Source organism: Urocampus carinirostris, chromosome 1 (genome assembly GCF_059441175.1).
Source record: "Urocampus carinirostris isolate Australia breed hairy pipefish chromosome 1, RoL_Ucar_1.0, whole genome shotgun sequence".
NCBI lineage: Eukaryota > Metazoa > Chordata > Actinopteri > Syngnathiformes > Syngnathidae > Urocampus > Urocampus carinirostris.
The window spans coordinates 42,955,854-42,982,060 of record NC_142349.1 but is presented as its reverse complement, the minus strand read 5'-3'; the positions used below and the strand labels follow the sequence as shown (position 1 = coordinate 42,982,060).

The following is a 26,207-nucleotide window of genomic DNA, read 5'->3' as shown; positions in this document are numbered from 1 at the left end:
TTGCCCCAATCAGGGTTGGGGATATCATGTAACGACGTAATCAGGATACAAAAAATATGTAATTGTATTCCAATACTGTTACAGAAAAAAAAATTAATCAAATTACAGGTAAATTTAGTCAAAATAAGGATTACGTTGCAGGATTACAATTTTATTTAAAACTACATGCCCTATACATAATGCACAGATAGCTTAATTGTCTAAAAATGTCAGCAATAATTCCACTTACTGACAGGGGAGAAAGAGAGATATTAGGTTTACACACATGCAGGAAACAACGTGCGCGAGCCCCATCTGATGGGCAGACAGAACCGATCAGCGCCTTATCCAACAATGCAAGTTCGTCAGAGTGTGTTGCATGTAAAAGCGCTTTTCGATTTGTATTTTGCATTAAACAGTTATTCAAACTACCCTATTTGATCACTGTAGTTATATTAGCTTACTAAATATGAATACTTTCAAGAGCTTTGGCATCCAACATGCAAACAGGTAAGTCCGTTGCAATTTGGAAAGAGAACAATTTTTGTGTTTAAAACAATATTGGGTTCTTAATGTCCTCTTAATGTAAACTAAAGCAGAGCACGTCTCGTTTGCCATGTGAAATAACATTTTTATTATTGCTTAATAAACTATACTACGAGGTTAAAAGTTGAGCACTCTTGTCAGACTACTAGCAACCACCTAACCTTGGTTTACTCCAATTCTTTTTCAACTAGTAACTGTAACTAGTAACTGTATCAGATTACATTTTTAAAGTAACCCTCCCAACCCTTCGCCCTAATCTGTTCCACCCAAACATATTTTCTAAAAGTAATAAAAGCAGATAGGCGCAGCGGAAAATAAAGCATGAGGGCTCTTTCAACTCAGTTGGGGCATTATTAACAAATACCGAATAAATAAAATATATCATGGAATGATTTGTTTTTACCTCTTTGGTAGGTGGTATGACCAGTTCAAGCCACGAAGCACACCTACTTTTGTGGCACGTTATTTACACCAGGCTTTTCACACTCGTGACAAAACACCAGGACAATAGTTTCAGGCCACTGCCTTAAAGGGACATTGAAATATTTGACCACTAGCTGTTCCTGTATCGTATAAGACTGCTACAAAGCACAAGGAAGAATACAAACTATAGAGACTCAAAGTGACCAAACTGAAGCATTTTTCGGCTTCTTTGCCAAGTCAAGTAAAGTCATGTTTATTTGTATAGCACTTAATCAAAAGGAGTCTCAAAGGGCTGCAGAGACCAAAGATAATCGCAAACGACATACTGTCCTATTATTACACCCTCCCCTGATGTAAAACATACATTTTATGAAGTTTTTGAGTTTTTGGGGTTACCTGCTGCAGTAAAATGGCAAATCATGTCAGCTCCCTCTGGGTGAGCCTCATAAAGTGTAAAATAAATGCTAATTCTTCGAGCTATGAATGTTTTCTAAACATATTTATATGATTGTTTATGTTTTTTTTGCCAATTATTCAATGCAATTAATGGTTTTAGGCAAAATTTGAATTTGAATAGTAATATTGAGGTTTTTCTTCAGATAATATTAAAGATAAAATGAGACTTATCTATAGTTGATACTTAGGTTTGAGCGCCCGCCTCGGATACTTGGAGGTCACAGGTTTAAGTATTGGTCGAGTCAAAACTTACCACATTTTTGGGTGAAATCCTATGTTGTTGTGAGATTGTTCATATTTCCAACTAAATGTGTTTTATGTCATCTCCTGTAACTTTTATGGTCTTTCAAGTGTGAATGCCAAAAGTGTCCAACAAGCAGAAGAGTACACATGATGTCACAAGCAATGCATTGTTTGCGGAAGTACTAATGGATGCTAACGCCAAAGCATATTTAGTCATTTTGAAAGGCATTATAATCGTCATGCTGCTTTTGTTTCATTAAACGGTGTCATTTTTTCACCCAGACCAGTAATACGGCGGCACAGACACTTCCAGCGGATCATAATGAAAAGAATAGATTGTCGACGCTTAGGCTAACATGTCTGTTGGGACTGTTGTTCGAGCTTTCGGAACGTGACTTTAAAAGTGAAAAAAGTGAACCTTTTAATGAGGATTTAGGGAAGCTGTGCTGGTCCGAAACAGAGGACTGGGATTCTGATGGTTTTGTTTCATATGGACTCCTAGTAAAAAAAAAAAATGTGAACGCCGAACTCTGTTTTGCACCAACGCATTTGTTTTTTAAATGTCGTTTTATCCATGTGTTTTACTTTGTAATCAATACTTATATACACCACAACAAAACGGTTTCAGTTGTAATTTTAAATACAAACACTTGGATGCTTGTCTGTGTTGTTGTAACGCGGCCGCAGAGGACAACCGCACCCCATCGTGCAGTGCGCCCTGTGTAGTGTTAAGTACAAAAATAGGACCAACTATGGAAACTGTGTCTTATAACAACTAGGAAGCAAGTACATGTTATTATGTTAATAAGAAAAAATGATCTTACCAATCCAGCGCATGAGGGAAGTGAGAATCTGAAGATATTTCGTCTTCTGCGCATTAAAGAAAGTGAACGGTCCCAACAGAACAGTGAAAACAGTCTGCAGAGCAGAAAAACACATCAAAAATGGCATCAAATAATTGTGATCTGTATTGTATGGCTGTTAAATCGGCAAATAATGTTATAGGGCTCAGAGGGGAATTTCTTCCTGACTATTGACTGCAGCACAACCAGAAACAAAAGTCAATGTCATTTTGCATTTCTAAGCACTAATTTTCCAAATCATCTGGAGAGGGACACGGGAAAAAAAGGCTGTTGAAGATTACATGACTATCGGCAAGCATCATCAAGTAACATGATGATGATGATGACCATTCACAGTGGCTGACTAACCATCCAAGAGGAAAAATAAATAGATGAAAAAAAATAAATCAATTGGCACTAACAGACGGCCATAAAGCTTTAGTGTGTTTCGGCCCATCAGCCCAAGGAAGCTGCAATCATTCATGATCGGTCTATACATAATGGGTTACAAATTGTTAAGCCTTCAGTGGCACTCTTTCTGGATTTCCAGATCATAAAGTACAAAGTTTAAAGATTTGATTTGGAGGCAGAGGTGGGTAGAGTCGCCAAAGGTTTTACTCACGTAAAAGTACGGTTACTTAAGAAAAATAGCTCAAGTAGGAGTAAAAAGTAGTCATCCAAATAACTACTTGAGTAAAAGTAAAAAAGTACTTGGTGAAAAACTACAAGTACAGAGTAACTGTAGCAACGTCTTTTTTGTATTGATTGATTACATCAGCAAAGCCATCTAATCAACAACAAATTTCATTTAATTTTAAAATAGATTAAAATAATCAAGGTAAATTCAAGTACTTTTAATAAACAACTAAAAAATAATCGTATAAATGAAAGAAATAAATTAATCACATGAAGGACATTTAAAGCCACGTTTTCTTTTTAACAGGCTCTGCAGGTAGAACAACAAGCTAGCCCAGGGTTTGGCAACCTAAAATGTTGAAAGGGGCATATTGGACTCAAAAAAAAAGTTAATAAATATGACAAGAGCCACAAAGGTTAAATGTGTTATAAACTGTAAGCCTTAAAATAAACACAACAAATGCTGAATGTGTCTATATTAGCCTACTATCAAAATTACAGACGCTGTCCTACTTACGACCATTCCACTTACGCAACACGGTAAGTATGAACATTTTTCCAGGATGTTGAAAAATATCCAGACATTGCTGTAAGTTAGATTTTGAATTGTGTGCACCTTTTTTCGAGTACAGGATATTACTGTCGTGCTTCTTTCCGCCGCTACTGGCGTGTGGGCTCACCTAGCATCCATCCTAGTTCGTCCTGCACTTTATCTCGGGCACACCAAGAACTTTTGACATTTTTATTGTTTAATATGTCATGCATCCATTTGATATGGTTGGTGTACAGTCTAAAGAAGAGGCGAGCAGTTTCTTTTGATATTCAAGTGGAATAACAAAGCTTTGTTTACTACTGACGCCCTTAATCAAAATGAGTCTCAAATGGCTTCACAGACCACCGAATGTTAACGCCTAATGTGTAGCTTTGTTTTTCAGTACTATGCTTTATCATTCAGTCTGCTTTGTAACGTTAGAGCATATTATTTTTTAGAAAACGTTTATTTTTCAGTTTCAAAACAATGCAGGTTACTTATACAATCCTTAAACATACTTATATAAACCTTAAACACAATTCCATACAAAATATAGCACTGAAGCAAAAAAATTCAACTTGAGAATGATCGTACGGAACCTATCTTGTTCGTAAGTAGGGCAGCGTCTGTACTAAGTTGGATGCAACACTACTCTGTTGTACGACACTGCTTCTCATTTAACTTCATTACTATATGAATGAATTAAGTAATGTTTAATTGTTGATGATATAAATAAATGCAATTAAGGAATCTAATTTTTGATTACATTTTTACTTTGAAGATTGGAGAAAAAAACAACAACTAATTTGCACAAGGTGCCACTTATCTGGGCAAATTAAAATAAATAAAAATAAAGAACTTTAGGTCAGTTGTCAACTATGAGTGCATATTTTCGCTAACACGGCCGCTAGTGCTTGCATCGGAGCAGGTAGCTGCTAATGCTAGTTTTGCAACCGCCATCCACTGATGTAAGCAATCAAGAGATTGCGGAAATGCATAGAGTACAAAGCAGGCTTACTCAATTGTGTTGTTTTTTTGCAACACAATTATTATTCAGTGGTCCCGGAAGGATTAGCTCATGTGCAGTCCCTTCTCAAGGTTTCTTCATTTTCCTCGTGTTGAGGTTTTTGAGTTTTTCCTTGCCCTAATGTAGGTATTAGATCAGGGGATGGTGTCATTATAGTCTAGTCTGTGCAGCCCTTTGAGACTCTTTGTGATTAAGGACTATACAAATAAACAAGACTTGACTTGGTTGCTCTTTATCAGGGTACCATATTTTTAGCACTAAGAGGTACGCCAGACAATAATGTGTACTCTCAAAAATAACGTCATTTTCTTTTCTTGTATAAGGCACACAGGACTATAAGGCCCATTAAAGTAAAACTACAGTAAGAGCTACCATATTTAAGAATAACCGTTGCGTGTTTATACACTTACGGAGTATATTACAGCAACCATGGATCAGTCGAAAAACATAGCTGACCTAAATTGTAAAACATTGCATGCAACACTTTTGGTCAGCCATGATTTTCAAATGATCCATAGTTGCACAAATACAGTTGTGTAGTCATGCACACAAATAAATTCTGTATGCATTTTCAATTTTATACACCAGTATTTTGCAGTATGGGTTATAAGGTGCATTTTCAAATTTCTGACCAAACTAGAGGTTTTAGGTGGCCCTTATAATCTGGGAAACAGTAGTTTTATTTTACTATCCCGAATCTGTTAATCTGTCTACCTCTATGAATGCCGCTTCAGAATCAAAATAGACAAACTCTGCTGCAAGAATGACTTATTTTGTTGCATGATAAATTTCATGTAAGAATACAAAATTTTCCTTGAAGCTTGAATTTTCGTTCGAATCATAATTGTTAAACTTGCAAACAGTTAGGTGATGAGAAGCAAGACATTTTCAAGAGCGCTAGGATTTTTGCAAGGCTTCCACCTGGCTGGCCAAACACAATCACACACACTGAGTCGCTGAGTCAGGGATGAGCAACTGCAAAGGTGACTAGGTCGCTGATGGATAAAAGCTCTGGGATTTATTCTATTAGCCCTCATAAAAAGGTCACTGGCCTCCAGGGAGACGGCAGATCAAAGAAAAACACTAAAGTAGAGCGCGTGACTACAATAAAAGCAAGTGTCACATAAAAACCAACCATACAAAAAAATCCCCAAAAAGAAGACAATATACACAACATTATGTTAGTGGGTGTAAATGGTTGTCTTTTGAGAATAACAAACTAAAGGGACAAAATAAAAAAATAAGTTTAGATTTCAAAATAGGATGTCAAACCTGAAAAGGATGGTGGATAGCAAGGTTTCAGTTTATAGTATTTAAGTTAAAGATTCAACCTTCTACTACTGTATTCTTCTCTATTGGGGTTTGTAATCTGCGGTAGGGTTTCACATAACAGCAAGTAATTTCAAACATTTGAACCGTGTTTACATGAGAGTTTCCCTAAACCAGGAGTCTCCACTGTAGTGCCCTGTACGGACATCTGAGGTGCCCCTGAGGTTGGTCATTTTGAGTTTCTAGTTAATTTTTGGAAGGGAATTGACTGAATGTTTAACTTTACTTCTAATAGTTTAAATCAAATTGTATTAACATTGTTTTTTTAAGAATTCATATGAAAGTAGGAAACCTATGTGGTAGTTGGGAACAAAACGTATCTCACAGCTGTAAAACGGTTAGAGACACCTGCCTTAAGAGTTCCCCTTTCGTTCAAACTTTTTGAATGCACTATATTCTCCTCTCATAAGTATTGGCTGCGGCTGCATCGGCTCGCTACAACGGGTCAGGTGCAATCGACATTTCGTTCTGTGTACATTGTTACACAGAATGACAATACAAGGAAATTATTATTATTATTATTATTATTAGTTCTAACGTTAGCTAGTTTGCGATGCTAGAATGAGCATCTGGCAGCCGCATCATGAAAGTAAGACCTGAAAACAGGCTTGCAACTAACACAAAACTCATTGGAATAGGCTCTAAAGATTTCCAAAGATTCCTATCCCGACTACCTCACTGCCAAACTGACAAATGCATTCAGTATCATTTAAAAAACTGATGATCATAAAAGCGCTTCTGTTCATTCTTAATGATACCAAACTTATTCAGCAAGGAGTTTAGGCCGTGACAGAAATTGTGCAAAGTGAAGTGAATAGAGGAAGCAGGAAAGAAGAGAAAGAGAGAGGACGCAAGAACGTAAAGTGGGCCATAAACGCCCAGCAGGCATGGCCCAAGTCTTAATGGGCAAAACGAGCCAAGTGAGACGAAGGTGGTGGCTAAGGGGGGTAGGTTAAGGGGTGGCTGTGGGGCTTGAGTGACAAATACACAAACATCAAACTGAAAAGTTAAAGGTATTCCCAAACAGATATTTTTTTTTTCAAATAGGCACAGAACGTGTTGTGTTTATCCCCACAATCATACAAAGATGTTGCAAAATATTCCATGCGCCAGGGGACCTAAGAAATGTAGTCTATATGTTGCCCCATCTGGCTTGTTTGCTGTAGAGCTGTGACGTCATTGAAAAAACACAGCTCTTTCAAAATGGTGAATCCCATTAACACAACGGGGAAGGTCAGTTCTGAAAAAAGACAGATTGTAGTACACAGTGATTACATAGCGCTCATTTCTGCTTGGAGGTAGGCAATTGTGGTTTTTTGTTTGTATTTTTCGTTGCGTGTCACAACTGGTATAATTTAGTCCGGCCTTGCTCCTCGTTATCGTCTGGGCTGCTGAGGGCTTTCCTCTTTCGTTTGCTCCCCGTTGGCTCTTGTTGGCTGCCCACCATGTGTTGTTTGGCCAGGTTCCGCCAGTTGTGCCGTGGCCCTTGGTTTATTCCCGGGCAACTATGCATTTATGGCCATAGTCTTTGCAGTTTTTCACTGTTGGTTCCCAGAAAGCCTCATGTCTAACTGCATATGTTTTGATCCGTTAGCCTGGCGTTAGCACCAATTATTCCCCGTTTTATTTATTCCTATCCAAATTCACATGGGTCGCTGTAGCCATTGGCGCTTTTCATTCATCAGCCCTGGTTAGCCCTGGAATGGCTGCTCTGAGTTACTTCATTCACCAGCGAAATAACACCGAGGCATTTTCCACAAAAACTACCAAAACATGGCCCTAAAATGCTTGTAACCTCTTTTGATAATTAACACGTAAACTAAGATAGTGACAGGCTTGCTAGGGTGCCGACGTTACTCACGTGACATCACAGCTCAGGAAGTCAAAGAGAAGACAATCTTCAAAACACATTATCTCGGAAATCAATTGAATATACTGACGAAATATATATCAACTATTTGCAAAAAACATTCACTATGTCCTCATATTTTGCATGTTTAAGAATTCGGGATGACCTTCATAGTGCATGATAATGGGACTCACATTTTACAAGCTTTGCATAATTAGAATCATAGGTTTTGATTTGCCGTTCAAAAAAAAACAAACAAACAATAAATTTAGTAAATTACAAGATTTGTACACCTTTTTGATGGCCAATTCAAAACCAAACTTTTCATTTCTACTGTACCATTAAATCAGAAATCCAATGTGAATCATGCATTGTGCAGATCCACAAATATATCTGCGATCCACATATTTGATGTTTAATCTTGTGTGAGCATTTATCAAGACATACGATTTTTAGATCTTGAGAAATGTCAGCGTCATTTTTAGCAGACTTATTGTGAAACATGGAAAAAAATTCATGCTTTTACAAAAACTTCACTGAAACTTCAACTTTTCAATCCTTGAAAACACAACATTACAATTCAAGCATGTTCAAGGATTTCAAGCATCCTTACCCTGGAATTAGTGGTTTCAATAAAAACTATGTAAATGTAGTTAAATTTTTTACCCCTTATTTATTTATTTTTTAGTAAAGAAAGATGCCTTCAGCCATTAACCTTATGTTTTTTTTTCCCTCAGAAAATTCAGACATACACTTTATGAATGACTGATTTGTTTTTCTTTTTTTCTTTTTTTAACAGTGCCACTTGACATGGGTGCACATGTCGCCTCTCGTGCCCTGTCAGCTGTCCCAGTAATTTTGCCTCACGAGACGCTCGACTCAAGTCAAGTTGACAGCTGTGCCACTCACATGTAACCTACTGTTTTTGTCCTCTTCGTGCATTTGACAGAAGAAAATTGTAACAATCAGCTTGCTGTCAAAAGATGTTTGCATGCGCACATATTGATGAATATGTGTGTTGGCCTTCTAGGTGTGCGAGAGCAGGTATTGCGAATGAACAGTGCTGGTACTATTGCAGTTACGTAACAGTGTTATTTTTTCACTTACGGAGTAATCTGACTAATTATTTTCTGCCGTTACAACGTCTTTATTGTTACTCAGTTAAAAGTGATGCGTTACTTTGGCTGCAGAACGCCAAAGGCGGCGTGTCCCCCTTGGTACACCTGTCGCCGTTTTAAGTGGCGCGTTTTTTTGCTCTCCTTAGAGTTGTTTTGCGTCACGTATATCGAATCGTCAACTCCAAAATAGCGACTATTGTATAGTTGGACAGAGTTTACGACTTCAGTTTTTACTAATGCACTGATAGAAAAGGCGAATGAGGGCTGAGTATTGAAAGCACCTGACTCGTGTAATCCGCAAACAAAACTTTTTAATGAGCCGGCTCTTGAAGTGAATGAAGGGAGTCAGATCCCACCAATCAACAACTGGTTTCCTCTGAGACTCCATTTTTCTCTTATTTTTGGTCAATTGGTGGTTTTGGGGAGGGGATTCCGCGTTGTTGGCTTCATATCAATTGAGCATAAAAAGGTTTTGTATTATATCTTTTTTTGGTAAATTTACAAATGTTTATTATATTTCCAGTGTTTTTCAGTGTTATTGTGTTTAAATAAAAACTTAATTTATTCTTTATTTTTCGTTCATCCCTCTTTTTCCTTTTGTTTTTGTATTTTTCTTTTTGTTTATTTCCATTTTGTGTTTATTTATTCCCCCCCCTATTTCCTATCTTTTAGAGTGAACTTGTTTCGAATTTGCTCAGAAAATTTCAAATTCTTTGTCATGCAACTATTTTGCTTTTACTATTGAGTAATTAATTTACTAACCCAGTTACTTTTTGGAAGAAGTATTAAATAGCTATAACTAATTTTTTAAAATAACATGCCCAACACTGTGAATGACACAAGAGAAAACTCTCCTTAGCACACTGATGCTGATGGTGTCACTATCATCACAGATTGTTAATCAGCTGAACGTTAAATATTGTGACTTTATGTGCATCATCTGGCATCTAAAACTAAAACTAACAATATCCTTCACTTATGTACAGAGGCCACAAAAAATGGGGAGGAAAATTGTACTAAATCAGTTGACTATTGTAACAAGGTAATTAGCACTTCATTTTAGGAGGCGTAACTCTTTTGTACAGTAATTAGATGAAGACCTTTTATTTACGCATAAGTATATAAACATGGACCACTTGTTAATAACAAGAAGTTATTATAAAGGGAAATATAGGTTTTCCTACAACTAGTTTAACCCATTCAATGCCAAAACATAAAAATATGTTTAATTGTTTTATTTATAAATAAAACTATTCTAAAGGCTTAGTGCTGCTAATCAGTGAGTATCAAGCATCTGGGAAAGATTTCAGTATGATAAATCACCACTAGATGGCAGGAATGGCATGTCTAGAGCTCTGCCCACGCATCAAAGAGCTCCCACTTCTTTGTGTTGCTTTGTGTAATCTATCCAGCGATTGAGAGTGTGTGGGCTGCCCTCAAGTGACCGAAATTGTGTGATCACATCACCGGAAGCATCGGGCACTGACAAGTTCTTGCAAAGTTTATATATCATTCAAGAATAAGTTCAATGCTCTTGCAAAAAATTGTATTTTGCAAGCAAAGAGCCACTGTGTCATGATCGCAGGCGCAGTGAGTTCGTTCAACTCATTCACTGGTATGTGCATTTTTTAGATGCGCACATATAAACTCTTTTTTTTTCATCTTTTTGGGGGTTTGGGTTAGCGTTTGAACTATATTTGAAATGGGCCTTTTCTTACCTTTACCATTTTCATGCTACACCAACAAAAAACTGTGATGACGAGCATTAAGTCACTCTCCAACCCAAACTGCCCTCCACCCCCACCACCCTAACCCTCAATCATTTCCTTCTACCTAACGTGTTGGTTGAACCAAACAAGAGGTTTTCTTCTTCCTATAGGGTGCATGACAAAAAAATAATTGAGAAACACCACATTAGAATAAAGCTGTTAATGGCACAATGCTAATACCTGGTATCACTACACCACCCTCTCCTAATTACCATAAAATATGTCAATGACAATGATGAAAACATTTATATTATTTGTTATTATCCTGATAGAAAGATTCTTATAAACTTCACAGTTTTATATTGTCTTTATAAAGGACACAATTAAGATAATTTTAAAAAATTAGAATAAAATTAAGTTTTATTATTGCAATAGTTTTATCATTGAAATAAAAAAACGAAATATTGTCAGGTTAGCAACCTAACGTTGGCACAATTTTTTTTCCGTTTCCATAATTATTCAGTAAGGAGAGCAATTTGCTTTCTTTTCATGGCTTCACGCAAACATACTGCTATGTGCAAGTTGCTGAAAATTCTCAGAAAAAGGAGTAAAAAGCTCATCATTCAAAAAGAACGGCACCTCAGGGTGTGCAAACGGCATGATGGAATTCTCGTATAAATGAACTCTGGGTCGCAAAGGAGCGCGGCTCATGAGGTCCGTGTAAGGCTAGCAGACAGAAACGATGAATAATTTGGCTTCTTCGTTAATGAAGACGACTGAACAGAATTTCAACATTGATTCAGTTAGAGAAAAAAAAACTGAGATAATTTCATAGAATAAGGAAAAAACTCAGGAGCAAATTGAATTGTACCAATTCTATAAAGTACAGTATAAATGCAGTCTGCAGTATGCATGTCTTTTGAAATGGCAAGTTATCCTTGAGCTTTCCCACCCCATAGAAGGAAGAACTTTGGCACCTGCTGTACTAGTCTCTATCTAGAGCACAGGTGTCACACAGGCGGCCCGCGGGCCAAATCAGGCCCGCCAAGGGATTGAATCCGGCCCGCGAGACAACACTCAGAGAAGCGCAAGAGAAAAACAATCTGCAGGTTGAAATATGTCAACTTGATGTTACCAAAGCCAGGTGCCTCGAACAAAGACACTGTACTTGTATTTCTTTCTCTCTTTCTATTTCTTTTACACCCCTTTTCTCCCATTCTCTGTCTCTGTCTCTTTCACTCTGAGTCTCTCTTTTTCTCTTCCTTTGTTGCTTTTTGTCTCGTTCTGTCATTTAAGCTCTTTTGCTCCAACTTCCTTTTTTCCTTTTCTCTTTTCTCTTTCTCTCTTCATAACCTTCATGCTTTCTTTTCTCTTTTCTCTCCTTCTGTCTTTATATTCCTCTTTGGATTTCTTTCTTCCTCTCCTTTTCTTTTCCCCCTTTCTCACGACTTTTTATCATTTCTTTCTCACGCTCTCTCCCTCTCTCTCTTTTTCTTTCTTTGTCCCGCCCTCTCTCCTTTTTCCTCCTTTTTTCTCTTATTTCTTTATCTCTCTTTTTCTTCAATCTACTCTGGCCCCCGACAGAATGTTTGTTCTATCGTGTGGCCCCAGAGTTAAAATGAGTTTGACACCCCTGATCCAGAGTGAATGCCTCCTCACAGCACAGCGCTGTAATGCTCATCATCCACGTCGAACTTCATATACAATTCAACAAGGCCTTCTGCTACTTGTGTATGCCACACATGTTGCAGTTAGTAAAGGTCAAACACACAGGACATAATTATCTTACATTAGAGATCAATGGGAGATTGAACGTCAGTAAACAAAGCCCAGAAGATTTAATAAGACCTATTAAAATCTTACTGCATTTTTTTTTCATTAAATATAATGGGAAAATATCCTACACTATACAAACATTGTACACAGCCTTAAAGGGTATGAGATAAAAAAATGTGTTTATACTAATCACTCATTTATTATGAAATTATAGTAAACTGTGTACACAGGCACGCACGCATGCACACAAGGGCTGCAACATTCAATCGATAAAATTGATGATTGAAATAGTTGACAACGAATTAGATCATCAATTCGTTGTGTCGCACGATTTTTGCGTCACTCAGCACGTCCGCAACGTTCTCACCAATGACGTCACACGCAGCGTTATTTTCAAAGGCTACGGGTCAATTCAACTCATATAACATGACGGGCACGGAGAAAACAGTTCGACCTAAGTCAGCAGAAGTGTGGCAGCACTCCACACTACACAAAACAAAAAGTGATGCTGCATATGTATGAAACAAACAATGTAAATGTGTGCACTTAAATGAGCTTTTTTAACTCGCGGATGCTTTTTCAGGCTTGTGTCAAAATTGCAACCTCTGTCAGCTCGTTCGTTATGCATGTGCTGGTACGTGCATTTCTTAGAGGAGCTTGAATTAACTCATAATATTTCATGTGTCTTGGGGTTTGTGTTTGGACCGTATTTGAAACAGACCTCTTCTTATTTTCACCATTTTCATGCTACACCAAAAAAAAAAAAAAAAAAGCAAACAGAAACTATAAATGGAGGGACTTGCAATAAGTCACTCTCCAGCCTTGCTCCTTATTCTTCCTACCTATCATTTTCCACCACAAACGGCTTTACTAAAAGATAAAAGCGGATAGGCACGGTGGAAAATAAATAATAAGGGCCCTTTGAACACAGTTGGGCATTGTTACACATAAATAAAAGAGAAAATATTTCACTCAACATTCTAAAAGACACCTCAAACGATGTAACCCACCTTTGATCATAGTTTAGAGTATTGAAAGGTCAAATTATGATTTCTTAAATAGATATGTTACTTTGAAATACAGACGCTCCCTGACTTGCGAACGAGTTCTGGAGAGTCGTTCGTAAGTTGAATTTGTTTGTAAGTTGCTTCAGTGCTATATTTTGAATGTTTAAGGTTTATACAAGTATGGTTACGGGTTTTTCAAAGTAACCTGTATTGTTTTGTACTAAAAAATAAACATTTCATGAAATAATATGCTATATAAACATAAAGTTAAGTGTAACTTACTTTTACAAGATGTGCTTAAAAAAGTCCTCCTTCGTGGTAAAAAGTGCCCATAAAAAGCGTTCTGACCATTTTCTCAACCGCATCAAGCTTTCTAATTTCACTTTTGTTTCAAAAGAAACAGCTAGCCTCTTCTTAACAATTTTCACCAACCATATTGAATGGATGTACGAGATATTAAACAATAGAAACGTCAAAGTTCTGAGCGCTGGAGATTCAGTACACGTAGCACTGTATGTTTACATATGAACTGGAAAGAGGATGGGGATTTTTTTACTTCCGGGAGGATGCTGGGTGACCTCTGACAGTGCCACATGCCGGTAGCGGCGGAAAGAAGCCCGACAGTAATGTCCTATACTCGGAAAAAGGTGCAAACAATAAAAAATCTAACATACAGCAATGTCCGGATATTTTTCGACATCCCGAATAAAATGGTCGTAGCTACCGTTTTACGTAAGTCGAATGGTCGTAAGTAGGGGAGCGTCTGTACATAGAAAAAGTACAAACACTCAACAGGACAAAGGCAGCAAGAGCCTGGCTAAGTTCCAATGAAGGTAAATGAGGCTCCTTGGAATATAACATTTAGCCGTGAGTTCATTAATCAGAAAAGTCCTGAACAGGAATGGAGGGGTGGTCGGCTGGCGGCATTGGGGGGGTTTCTAGCTTTAAATTAACTTCACCCCAACATGCCAGACAGCGGGCACACAATTTAATGAAAACATCTACATGGAGATAAGCTGCCAACAAAGCCACGTAAGCACAAAGTGCATATAGTGCATTGATCGAAACCCCCCCCCCCCCCCCCCTCCTTACACACAGGGGAGCCATAAATCAGATGTTAAAACAGGGCGAGGCCAAGCGACACGCGCCGCCTGTTGCTTGGAGAGCTGAATGCGCCAAAGGCAGGGGACAGTCAAGGACGTGCCAGGGTTTAATTGGAGCCTTAGGGCGACAGACAACTTCTCCCACCCCCCAAAAATGCTGCCACACTTGTCTTAATCTTTTCAATCATAGCGCCGCTAAAGAGGCCGAGATCAACTGCAGGCAGCGTAGTTACGCAACTGCCTCCTGCCGCATTCTCGGCACGCTGCCTCAGTGGAATCAATCAGCGCGGAAAAACAAAACCAATTGATCCTCTTAGCAGCTTTTGCTCGGTTTTGTGTCGTATCACATGAAAAAGTAACAGCTAGCTGATAGCATGAACACTAATTAGTCTGTGTGTCCATCCACAAAACACATCTGAATGAAATGCAAATGTAATGAAACCAAAGAAATGTACAACACTCTGCAATCTTTAAATGTTGTACAATGTTGTTTTGAAATGTGATGCATAGATTAACGCCTGTCAATTAGGTCTGGGTAAGAGTGGACCAAAATCATCAGGTCAACTTAAAATGATACCTTAATTTTAAATATGTTGTCTCCACATTGCTGGAATAACGTTTAAATTGGACTTTCCATGATAACAGACAAAGATAAACAATCTGTAGAAAGAACGATTTAAACATAGAAAGTGACAGTTCTCATATCCGTGCTCCGTTTATTAAATTTCCTTTTGTTTTACAGGGTCCGCAGCTTTATAATGAACCTTAGACTTCCCTGTCCACAGCCACTTTCAAAGGCCAGCTGACAAGTTTAGACCTGGGTTGTCCCTGAAAATTTGCGCAGGTAGGATATACCTAGACTACCTCTCCAGAAGGGGGCCCATGAGGTATACGATGCAAACACCTAAGCTGATTTAACTGGATTCTCTCAATGTGGAGAAAAGGCAGCCGTCTAAATCTATTTCAACTGACTATGGACACCCTGCAGGGCAAACTGTATCTGAGATTTGGATCGGTCAGGCACAACCCTCATCTTAGGAGGTGAAAAAAAGTAGATCAACTGCTAAATTGAAAGCTTCACATCCAGGTCGTTTGGCTCTCTTCTTTCAGCTCAATGGACTCTATCCTAGCAGACATGGAACCAATTTGCAAGTCAATCCCTTGCCTCATTCTGCACTCAAACAAAAAAACAAAAACATAAAACGTCCTCTATTTCGGGGAGGATCTCCAAACCTGGACAGGGCATGTCACTCTTTATTGACTGAGAACCCTGATCTTGGATTTTCAGACACAGATTTTTATCCCAACTGCCACAAAGTGAGAGTTAATTTTTGCATCTCAACAAAGCAAAGAGACGTCATCTGCAAAAGCCAGACAAGCACCAAACTAGACCAGACCCTGTGAAGCTAAGCAAAGAAAGTTTACATTAAAAAAAGAAAAACCTATCAATGAGAACCTCAAGTTCAGTCAGAGGGCAGCAACAGACAAAATAAGGCCAAAAACATCAAAAGTGTCTATTAGCTGATTCGAAAATTGGATGACAAATGACAAAGATTACTTATCAACAGTTTCAAAAGTGACTTTTCTCAACGGCAAAAGGACAAATCATCGCTGTTCCTCCAGAATAAAGTGTAACAACACACACACACTGTGTAGAACAAAGTCCAACCTGAGAGAGGAGACAAAGTAACAAAGCAGCGAGATGATGACTGACAACGTTAAGCATCCTCTAAGAAGTCAAAGATTTATGGCCCGAACGCCCGTGTAGTCGTCTCATTTTACTCGGCTCCTTAATAAACCGGGATGCTTTTATGTTCGGTGCATTTATCGTCGGCCTGCGTTCATGGTCTGATTGTTAAACATTCATGTTGGCGGCAGGAGACTCATTTACATTCCGCAGACACCCGGCGCTTGACTTATGATTTATTCCGCCGTTTTGTGTCCCCTTCAACACCGCCACCATATTTCTCATTGAATAAGTCATAAATCAGATGCAGACTCATTCAGGCCAGATAAGATTAGCCAGAATTAGGGCCACTTTTATTTGTCATTAAGATCCTTAAATAAACTGCACGTACGCACTTTGTAGATTTTTTTTTTTAGGGAGTTGGGGGTTGAGGGTCAGAGCTGTGTCTAAACCTTGGTTTACTCCGGAACATGAAGCTTGGTAGAGCTGTGCATCATGGGTAGAAAAACAAAAAAGTCTGAAGGTTTTTCAGAAAATACTTGATAACACGACCTTTTTGTTTGATTTCTGTGATTTGCAAAATTATCTTATTTCTATTCATTTGAAACTGTATGAAAAAGCCATGTCTGGAAAGACATTGAAACTCAACCATCTATCCATCAATCCATTATCTGCACCGCTTATCCTCAGTAGGGTCGCAGCTATCTTCAGGCAGTGGGCAGGGGACACCCTGAACTGGTTGCCAGCCAATCGCAGAGCACAGAGAGATGGACAACTCACTTGCTCTTTCATACCTCGGGACAATTTTTACCACCAATAAACCTGACATGCATTTTTTTGGAATGTGGGAGGAAATTGGAGTGTCCGGAGGAAACCCACGTAAGCACAGGAAGAACATGCAAACTCCGCACAGGAAGGCTGGTAGCTGGATCTGAACTGATGACCTCAGAACTGTGCCGTGGACATGCTAACCACTCAGCTGCCGTGCCGCTCTGACATTCAACCCTTGACAGCGACCACTTGCAGCTACGCGGGACGTCACGCTGAACTCAAAATAGTCTAATAAGCGTCATTTGGTAGAGTTGTGTCCAACCTGGATTTTCTTCAAATTCAGCATTTGATAATAGTTTCAGTTAGAAACGATGCCTTTGAGAAAAATTTGTAACATTTATAGATAATTGAACCACCAAATGAGGGTCATCTCCAGAGTCCTTCAAAGACAGAGGAATTTTAAAACCATTGGCCCGTTTGCAATGCCAGTGACAATGGAAAAACGGTAACATACACCGACTCTGAACTGCTGCCAAACTTTCCAATTATAAGAATACATCATGACCTTGTAGATCTCAATGGGAACTGTGTTGTCTGTAACACATGGAAGCTTATTTTATAATAAACATTTATGTTCAACTTTGGACAGTCTAGTGGATCACATTGGGCTAGCACCCCCTGAAAAGGAGGAAAGGGACAACAAAGGGAGAAGAGTAATGACTGGGTATTTTCTTTACATTTACAAGATGACTTAACAGGATGTTTGAACAAGGTTCAGACAGTGGTGATTTTTTTAATTGAAAGATCAACTCAAATAATGCACAGATTTCATAGATGTAAAAAGACAATAAGAGTGAAACAAAATCCCAAAACAAAATGGGTAAATACAATTTTTCAACACTAGAAGAATGTATTTATAGTTTTTGGGCGTGAATTCTTTAAAAAACGCGTGTCACTGCAACAAAAAAAGCCAAAAATTTTGCTCAGTTTATAAAGCACCGGGGGAAACTGAAAATGTGGCAATTTTGAAATGTGATGCATAGATTAACGCCTTTTAGTTAAGATTGGTATGAATTAGTGAAGTAATGTGTAAAGATGTATGTTCTTTGTTTGGAAGGTTTATTATGAAAAAGATAAACTACTGATTTCTGCTCAAGTTAGTGGTACACTAAATTTATTTTACTTTTATAAATTAATATGAAGAAGAAAACAGTCGCCTGCATTGTCACTGTCACTTGACACAATTTGACCATGCCACTTGTCGGCCAGTGAAAACAACCATGGAATGAAAAGAATAAAACTTACTAGAAAGACTCTATAGGCATCTTTCCTGGTCACCGAGCCCCAGCATGCGTCTGTGTCGTTATACTTCATAGCTCCCGCACTACATGAGTGGTTTCCACTGAATAAATACATAGAAGTTCGCTGTTAATCAAATATTTCTAATTACTGTACATTTTATTTGAAGACAAAAAAAAGCTTGATGACCTACAGGTAGTGCCTTGAAAAAGGGATGTGGTGAGTTAGGGTTAGTGTTGGATTGGAAACGGAGCCACAGCAAGTGCTAGGTGGACAAATAATTTCAGAGTATGCTTGTAGCAGCGCTGCTCACTACTTCCTCGGGGAAATTTTACCACAATAACTGGTACCTTAGCAATAAAACTTATTTTGTAAATCTAATAAATAAGTAAACATCCATTATACGATCACCTAGGAAATACAAATCCTGATATCTAAGGTAATCTGAAATAAATACATTGTGATTAAAAGCAAAATTAAAGAAATTGAAAATTATCAAAGTAAAATCCCAAAATGTAATGACATTTTGGAGGGAGATACCTTAGATACAACTTAATGGCATATTTTAAAATATTGTGAAGTGTATCCAGAAATTGACTAAACAGGAATTAACTTTATCACAACCTTGTGAAAAGAACCAAACCTTTATCTTACAGATTTAAACCATATTGAAAGGATATTTCCAATATTTCCAATCAAATCATCAGACACATTTGAAAACCATTAAAAAAAAAAAACTTTCTTGAAGATTAACACCTCTACTGTCTGCTCACGTTTGTGTTGCGATTTTTATTATTTGACAGATAAAATGGAAAGCACCAAAGTGACAGACTCCCATCACACTTATAAAGCAACACAGTGTGTTTGGGAACCTCTGCTTTCATAATAAAGCAACATAGCAATAAAAATGTGTCCAGGGGTGAATGGTCAAGTCTGGGAGGGACCTGCCGCGGCAGGAGGTCAGGTAAAGTCAACTTGCCATTATTGGCTTTGAAAAGACTAAATCAACAACACTTTGAGAATACACACAAGCTGCAGGAAGAGTCATTCAATCCCACAGGTAAGAACCAAGCTTCCAAAAACAGAGCAGTAAGGACTGGCAGGTTAGGGTGTTTGGCTATAAATTGACTTTATATACAAGTTTTATACTGCAATAAAATGGAATATGAGGAAGGAAGTTATTCAGGGACACTCACCAGGCCACTTCCATGAGGGATATGGGCACAGCTGCAGCATAGATGGCCAGATCACCATACAGGTACACGATGATGCAGATGTAGAACATGTTGACCCCGACTAGAAGAAAAAAATAAACATTTGTCAAGTCAGTGAAAAATCAATTTTTAAGAATACAAAGTGTCGGGCTGTCACAATTACAATATTGGGTTTGTTTTAATCTGGTAAAAATGATACCATAAAATCCAGTCTATAAAATAATGTAAGAATTTGAATGTAACCCGCATCCATTACTTTTGACAAAGTAAATAACTTTTTGTGCATACATACAAGACAGACACAGAAAGTGTTTTAAGAGTTTCATAACATATTTTATTTGATTTATTCAGTTTGATAAGAAAATGAAACTTACGAGATAGACTTTTGTATTGAGAAAAAAATTAAAACACTATTGTAAAAAAAAATTTGTGTGATGTTGGATGTGATACACAAATATGCTTTCAGTTGATATATCCATCCATTATTTGCACTGCTTATCCTCACCAGGGCATGGGGCCCCATCTTTGAGCAGCGTGTAGATAGATAGATAGATAGATACTTTGTTCATCCCCGAAGGGAAATTCACATTTCCAGCAGCATCCCTGAGCTGAGAACAATCGAGAACAATCGAAAATAACACGGGAGCTGCTGGAGTGGCTGCCATTCGTGACGGCGCCGGAAGAAAAGATTCAATTTGAATCAAGGGGACACCCTGAATATTTTTATCTGATTCTATGCAATTATGTATCTTATTTGTTTTGCATTTATGTTGAATCTTATTTCTTTACTTTTACACAGCATTAAAGATGGTACAGTTCGTTCGAACTATTCTACTTACTGACGCAATCTTCTGGCTAAAACTATCATTGCAGCCTCCGTAAAGCTGCTTGCTTGGCGCGTGTAGGTATACGTCTTTCTTAGATGCACTCGAATAAACTCTTTTCTCATTCTCATTGAATAAGTCATAAATCAGATGCAGACTCATTCAGGCCAGATAAGATTAGCCAGAATTACGGCCACTTTTATTTAGAGTTGGCATTTGGACCTATACAAAACAGTCCTTTTCTTACTTTCACCATTTTCATTCTAGAGTGAAAGAAAATCGCGACTACATGCGTGAAATCACTCTCCTCCATTCCCCTGCCTCTTGTACTCAAGTCTAACAAGAAAAATAAAACCAAGATAAAAGCAGATCGGCGCAGTCAAAAAAAAATATAAAGGAATATACATGAAGCTCTTTGAACTCTATTGGGCATTGTTGTTACTCATATCTAATAGAAAAAATATTTCAAACTTTTTAAGGACAACTCACACTACGCACCCCACCTCCAACAGGGCAATTAAGCTGTGTTGTTTATGTTTGCTTGTGTAGTTAGGGTACACTCTGGTGGTCGATGTGTTCATGGGATTCGATTTGAAACAGGATTGTTTTCAGCCAGCTATCATTGTTTCTTAGTGCAAGTCAACAGTAAACAGAATTGTTCGTAGCATGCTTCCATTTCCCAACCAAATCATATTCCATTGTTTGTGCGTGTATTAAGTCCATGCCTATTTTAGGGTATTAGGGTAACATTAGTCATTGTAAATGAAAGGCGTTCTAGATCAACAAATTGGCGGCATTAGAGCACAAGTGTCATGGTTCAAAACCTAGGGAAAGAGTAACATCCAACAGTCTGTTTTTCATAGTCCCATGATGATGAACTTCTTTTTAAATCCTTTGAAGTAAAACAAATGAGTAAATAAATATGAGCAAAAATAATCTGCAAAGTAAATGACAAATTAACACTGTGCCATCTGCAATGGAAGCCACATATTGAAAACTGCACATGAATACATCACATCAATCGTATTCATTTACAAAGGGAAAGGCTTGTGGACATAATTAATAAAGCTGCAGTTCCGTCGTCTACGGCGTCATCAGAGCAAACAGCTCATCACGAAAAGATGTTAGCAGACAACGCAAACGTGAGCATTCCTAATTTTTTCATTATGGGTGCGTGTGCTCCAGTCTCACAAGTGCAAATATTAAACAACCGTAATTAAATCTGATCACTGGGGCGTGGGCAAACTTTTATTTCTCGCCATCTGCCCTCGCATTACTCCTCACGTCCTAGGGATCATCACATGGCGATGATCATTGGAGTGACCCTCGCATCAATCACGTCTTGCGGGCAAGTCAAAGTGGGGGTCTAATGGTCAGCTAATTAGTTACCGCTGGAGAAAAGTAAAGATGGGATGAGGAATTAAAAAATGGCAGGCTTACAGCGTCAAACTGGGAACGGGAATCAAAAGGCCAATTTGATGAATTAAACAGTAAAAAATGAACTAAGACAATAACAGACATTCATCAAGTTGATGGGCTATAATTCCTGTCAATAGCTCCGTTCACACTTCCAACAATGATGGGGATTTTAGTTTTTCCCCCAGATAATTTGCCTGTATAGCACTGATGTAAAAATGAAGGATCCAGACCCTTCCCTGACAAGTTACATGTTCAAAATGTTTCATTTTTATGATGGAATGCCACAGGCAAAAATCTAGAGTCGAAATTCTAACTTTTGAGTTTTTCTGCTTTGATAAATTCGGAATTTGACTGTTTTGCATAAAACACATAGAAAGGAGGTGTTGGTGTCACGCATAAAAGTCATCAAGTGAAGTGAATTGCTAACTATGGCAAAAGGGCAGAATAACAAACAGTAAACTCAATCTTTTCAGTCAGGTTACTGGAGATTCTGTGAGTGAGAGGAAAATCTCATAGCCTCTGCATGGGTTGCTGCTGTATGTGAAAGTCATCCATCGAAAATAGTAGGTGGAGGTAAACCTGAATTTTTTTTGTAATATTATAGGAAGTATGACTGGCCTAATTATGTTTTTTTTCTGGATGCAAAATCTTTTTGGGTCCTTGTTGAAGGGTGGTTGTTGGGCTGGGGGTGCTGGCAGGTAAATACTTGTTTAAAATGCAACGAAGAAACATAAGACCCTGTTTCATTGGAAATCAAAAAGTGGCTTTCCCTTCAGTCATAGTCATGTCTGAAAGGTGCTCACATAGAAGTGGAGCCCCCAATTTCCTAGCCGTCTCCTCAATGTCACTAATATTTTTCTTATTAGCCAGTGCCGCATGCCGCAAGTGTCGGAGCGTGACGTCCCGCATAGCTGCAAGTGGTCGCTGTCATCAGTCAGCTGGACGCCAAATTGGCTCATGGACATCTCAGCGGTAAAGAGTGCTTTTTAATTAAGTTCTCAAAATGGGAGGTCCGTTCCATCACATTTGCGCTCAAAGTTCAAAATAATTGGTGATCAATCAAATGAGAAAATGATTTCAATGTGCACGCCGGTGTCCAGTTGGGCAGTTTAACTATTGGTGTACAATCACTGTCCATGGCTGGTCAACTTTTAAATGAAGCAGTCAGACCACTGATCAAAGCATCCCTACTCAAGAACTGAAGACTCGTCCAATCAGGGAGGGGACTCTAGCCAACTCAAGGTTGAATCAAAAGATGACAACTAAAGCCTCTATGTCCAACCTTCCAGACAAGAACACTGAACAATGAAATGTGATATGATTTGTCTGTTTAATGTGTCAAAACTATTAATTTTGCCAACGTGTTTAATTCAGTGCACGTAAACTGACATGACTGAAACTTGTTTTGAAAATTGTAGTAACTGAAATTCTCAGCTATCTTCCCTTTCTGACATTGAAACATCTTTGATGTCAATTCCCTTCTGAATCTTAACTGTGTTCTCATAGATGGGTGAAGTTAATCAAACTACTACACTCCCAATATGATGCAAGTCTTGAAAGCCAAGAGATTGCCTTCCATTTAGGACTGTATGGACCCTAAATCCCACTCTGCAGCACACCAGTGAACTTCAAGATTTGAACCTGCTATCCAAGGACCGTCAGGGGACTGTTTACCGTTAGGAACGATCACCTTTTCTCAAAAGTTTGATCAAACATTTGGTGCAAAATGAGTTTTTCAGTGGTCAGGTTAAATGTCACCCCCAGTCTCACAGAACTTTATCAGAAGTCTTCTGAACACAGGTTCAGATAAGTGTGTATTCACTCGCTATTTTACTAGTTTAGTCCTTTTTTTATCTCAGTTTCTTTATTTTGCCCATCAACTTGAGTTAGTTTTAAGTATTGTGTTTCTTAGAAATCCCCTTTGTAGATTAGTAACAAACGTGCATATGATTACAACTTCACTGAATATATGAGTTTGTGTGTCAGTTAAACCAGCAGAAATGCTACAACGGTAGAAAAAAGAACTCACCTTAATTCACGTGTAGCCACCTTCAGGTTAATAACCAATTACGAGGCTTTTCATTTGTTCCCCTGGTATAACTGGTGTGGTGCTACAAAAGGCCGGGCAAGTTCAATAGAAATATTAAACTTGTTTTGTTTTTTTTCAGATTAATCAATTAATCCTTTATACAAATAATTCACTACATGATGCAACAATACTCCATTTTAGACATTGCAACATGGTCTCATCATCACTTTTGGAGTTTCTGATCATTACATTATTTTCACCAAACCTTTATTATTTAAATAATAGTAAATGTAGTGGAAAACAGTAGCTTAGTGAAGACAATGAGACAAAATATGTTTGTTTTTTTGCACAAAACCTTGGGAATTTTGTCCCATTGTTCCTCTGTTACTTAGATTTCATTAGGGGAATTGCTGAAAGCTGTCATTTCTGACCTTTAATGTCATGAGTCAACACACAAGACACATCTTATTCCAGGCAAACTTTGACGTGCTCTAATACAACATCTGATTTACGTCGACCATATTTCATTTTGTTGGAAACATTCCCACCATTAGGACCCCGAGAGCTTTTATCCGCCATAAATCATAGTAAAATAATATACTCTGGGTCTATGAAAGCTCAAACTCTGTTTTCTCTACTTTGTATAATGATGATCACTTTATTTTAACAAGATTCCTGTAAAATTAAGTTTTGTAAGCTTATCTGTAAGCTTCTATTGAAACAAAAAATAAAAGTGCAAATGTCTATATGTATCTACTCCCAGACATAATAACAGATTTATATCATTGGAATTTCAACTTATTGCAAATAAAAATAATACAGCTTTCAATCGACATACTTACAGTTTGTGTACAACTACGAATATTCAATGGGTTTGATTAACATTCCCTAATTTTCCACTCGGCCCAAGGTACATAGTACAATTTTCCACTGTTGGGTGGTGCACTGGAGTGTAACCCAGTCACACTTAGTACACTTTCCAGCAATTTCATGGGCATCAAAATAATCCTGTACATACACTTCTTCTGGAGTATTTCTTCTCTCAGAGTTGGATTCTTTTTCTGGAGTCTCACGAGAAAGTACGCTTCTCACACTTGCTCCGGAATTTTTACTTCTTTACTCCCTAGTGCTATCACTTTTTTTTTTTTTCTTCCTGCTCCTGCTGCTTTTGTCTTCTTTCTTAAAAACCTACATTTCAACTAAAAACAGAAAATGTCCACAGCAGGGAAAGCAGACAACATGGACTAAATAAAATCAGTGATAAAAGAAGGATTTGAAAAGAAGGACTACAAAATGGAGAAAAATGCTGAAAAAAAATGTTTTAATCATTTAATTTGGGGTTTTCTACAAAGTAGGAGCTGGAAGATGTGCGAAAGAAAATGACAAAAATCAAGAAAGACTTAATTGGACTTGAGAACCATGCGGTGAAAAATGAAGAATGAGAAAATCAAGGAGAAAACCAAGCCATATGGAAAAATCAAATAAAGTAATAAGAGATTACAATTCTGCAACATGAGGCAGATGATTTTGAGCAATGTGCTAGTCTCAATGCTTCAATCATTATAGGACTAAAAATTCTGCCACACGCAAGAAATATCAACTCAAACCAAAACAAAGACAGGAGATTTTTCAAATCAGAAAATTTCAACATACAAGTAAATGAAGACCTTGTTAAGCTCTGCTATCAACTCCCAATGGGAGTTAAGAGATCACAATCATTTTTGCTACAGGTTACCAGCCCATTGGAGAAATGTGCCATTTTAAAGCAGGGATCTAAATTAAAGGTTTGAAAATTCAACATCAACAAAAATCTCACCAAAATGAATGCTGAAGTCCCAGAGGGCACGCCAAGTTAAAACAAACGGACTGATAGGCAGCACTTGGATGTAAAGTTTTTTTTTAAACAAAAATATTTTTTCAAGATCAAATTAAACATGGCTGATACGAAGCTTGAAGACTTGGACAAACACATAAGCAATTGAATTGGATTACACCATTAGTTTTATTTTAGTTTACATTTTTATTATGGGACTTTCCATATTACGGTAATCAAGTTTAAATGCTGACTTTTTGATTATTCCCCTTTCTTAACGAATAATTAACAAACACTAGATTAAAAGGAAAACAAAGGAAAACAAAGCAAAAACAGAAAACCTAAAGTGTGAAATTAGTCAGTGATTTTGTGATGATAAAACCAAATAGATGTAAATGTATAATCAACAAATATGTGTGATGATTAAATGTCATTGATTAAAATGTATAATTAACATCTAAGTTAAATGAACGTTCTTAATATTTAATATGCAAGGCATAAGAACCTCAATTGTGCTCAACTGTTCCAAGGACTTATCACAGTTTTGTCTAACAAGATTACTTTTTTTAACATGAA

The 26,207-nt window shown here is 37.7% G+C and overlaps 1 protein-coding gene across 1 annotated transcript in view; it reads right to left on the bottom strand.

Annotated features, from left to right (window-relative positions):
• The window catches only part of slc38a12 (solute carrier family 38 member 12), a 50,365-nt gene that overhangs the window by 13,636 nt on the left and 10,522 nt on the right, over positions 1-26,207 (bottom strand). Inside the window, exons 7-9 of the mRNA XM_088340425.1 lie at positions 19,529-19,628; positions 18,339-18,435; positions 2,472-2,565 (exon numbers count right to left, since the gene is read on the bottom strand). Of these exons, the coding sequence (XP_088196551.1) occupies positions 2,472-2,565; positions 18,339-18,435; positions 19,529-19,628 (291 nt within the window). The remainder of the gene's footprint in view (positions 1-2,471; positions 2,566-18,338; positions 18,436-19,528; positions 19,629-26,207) is intronic.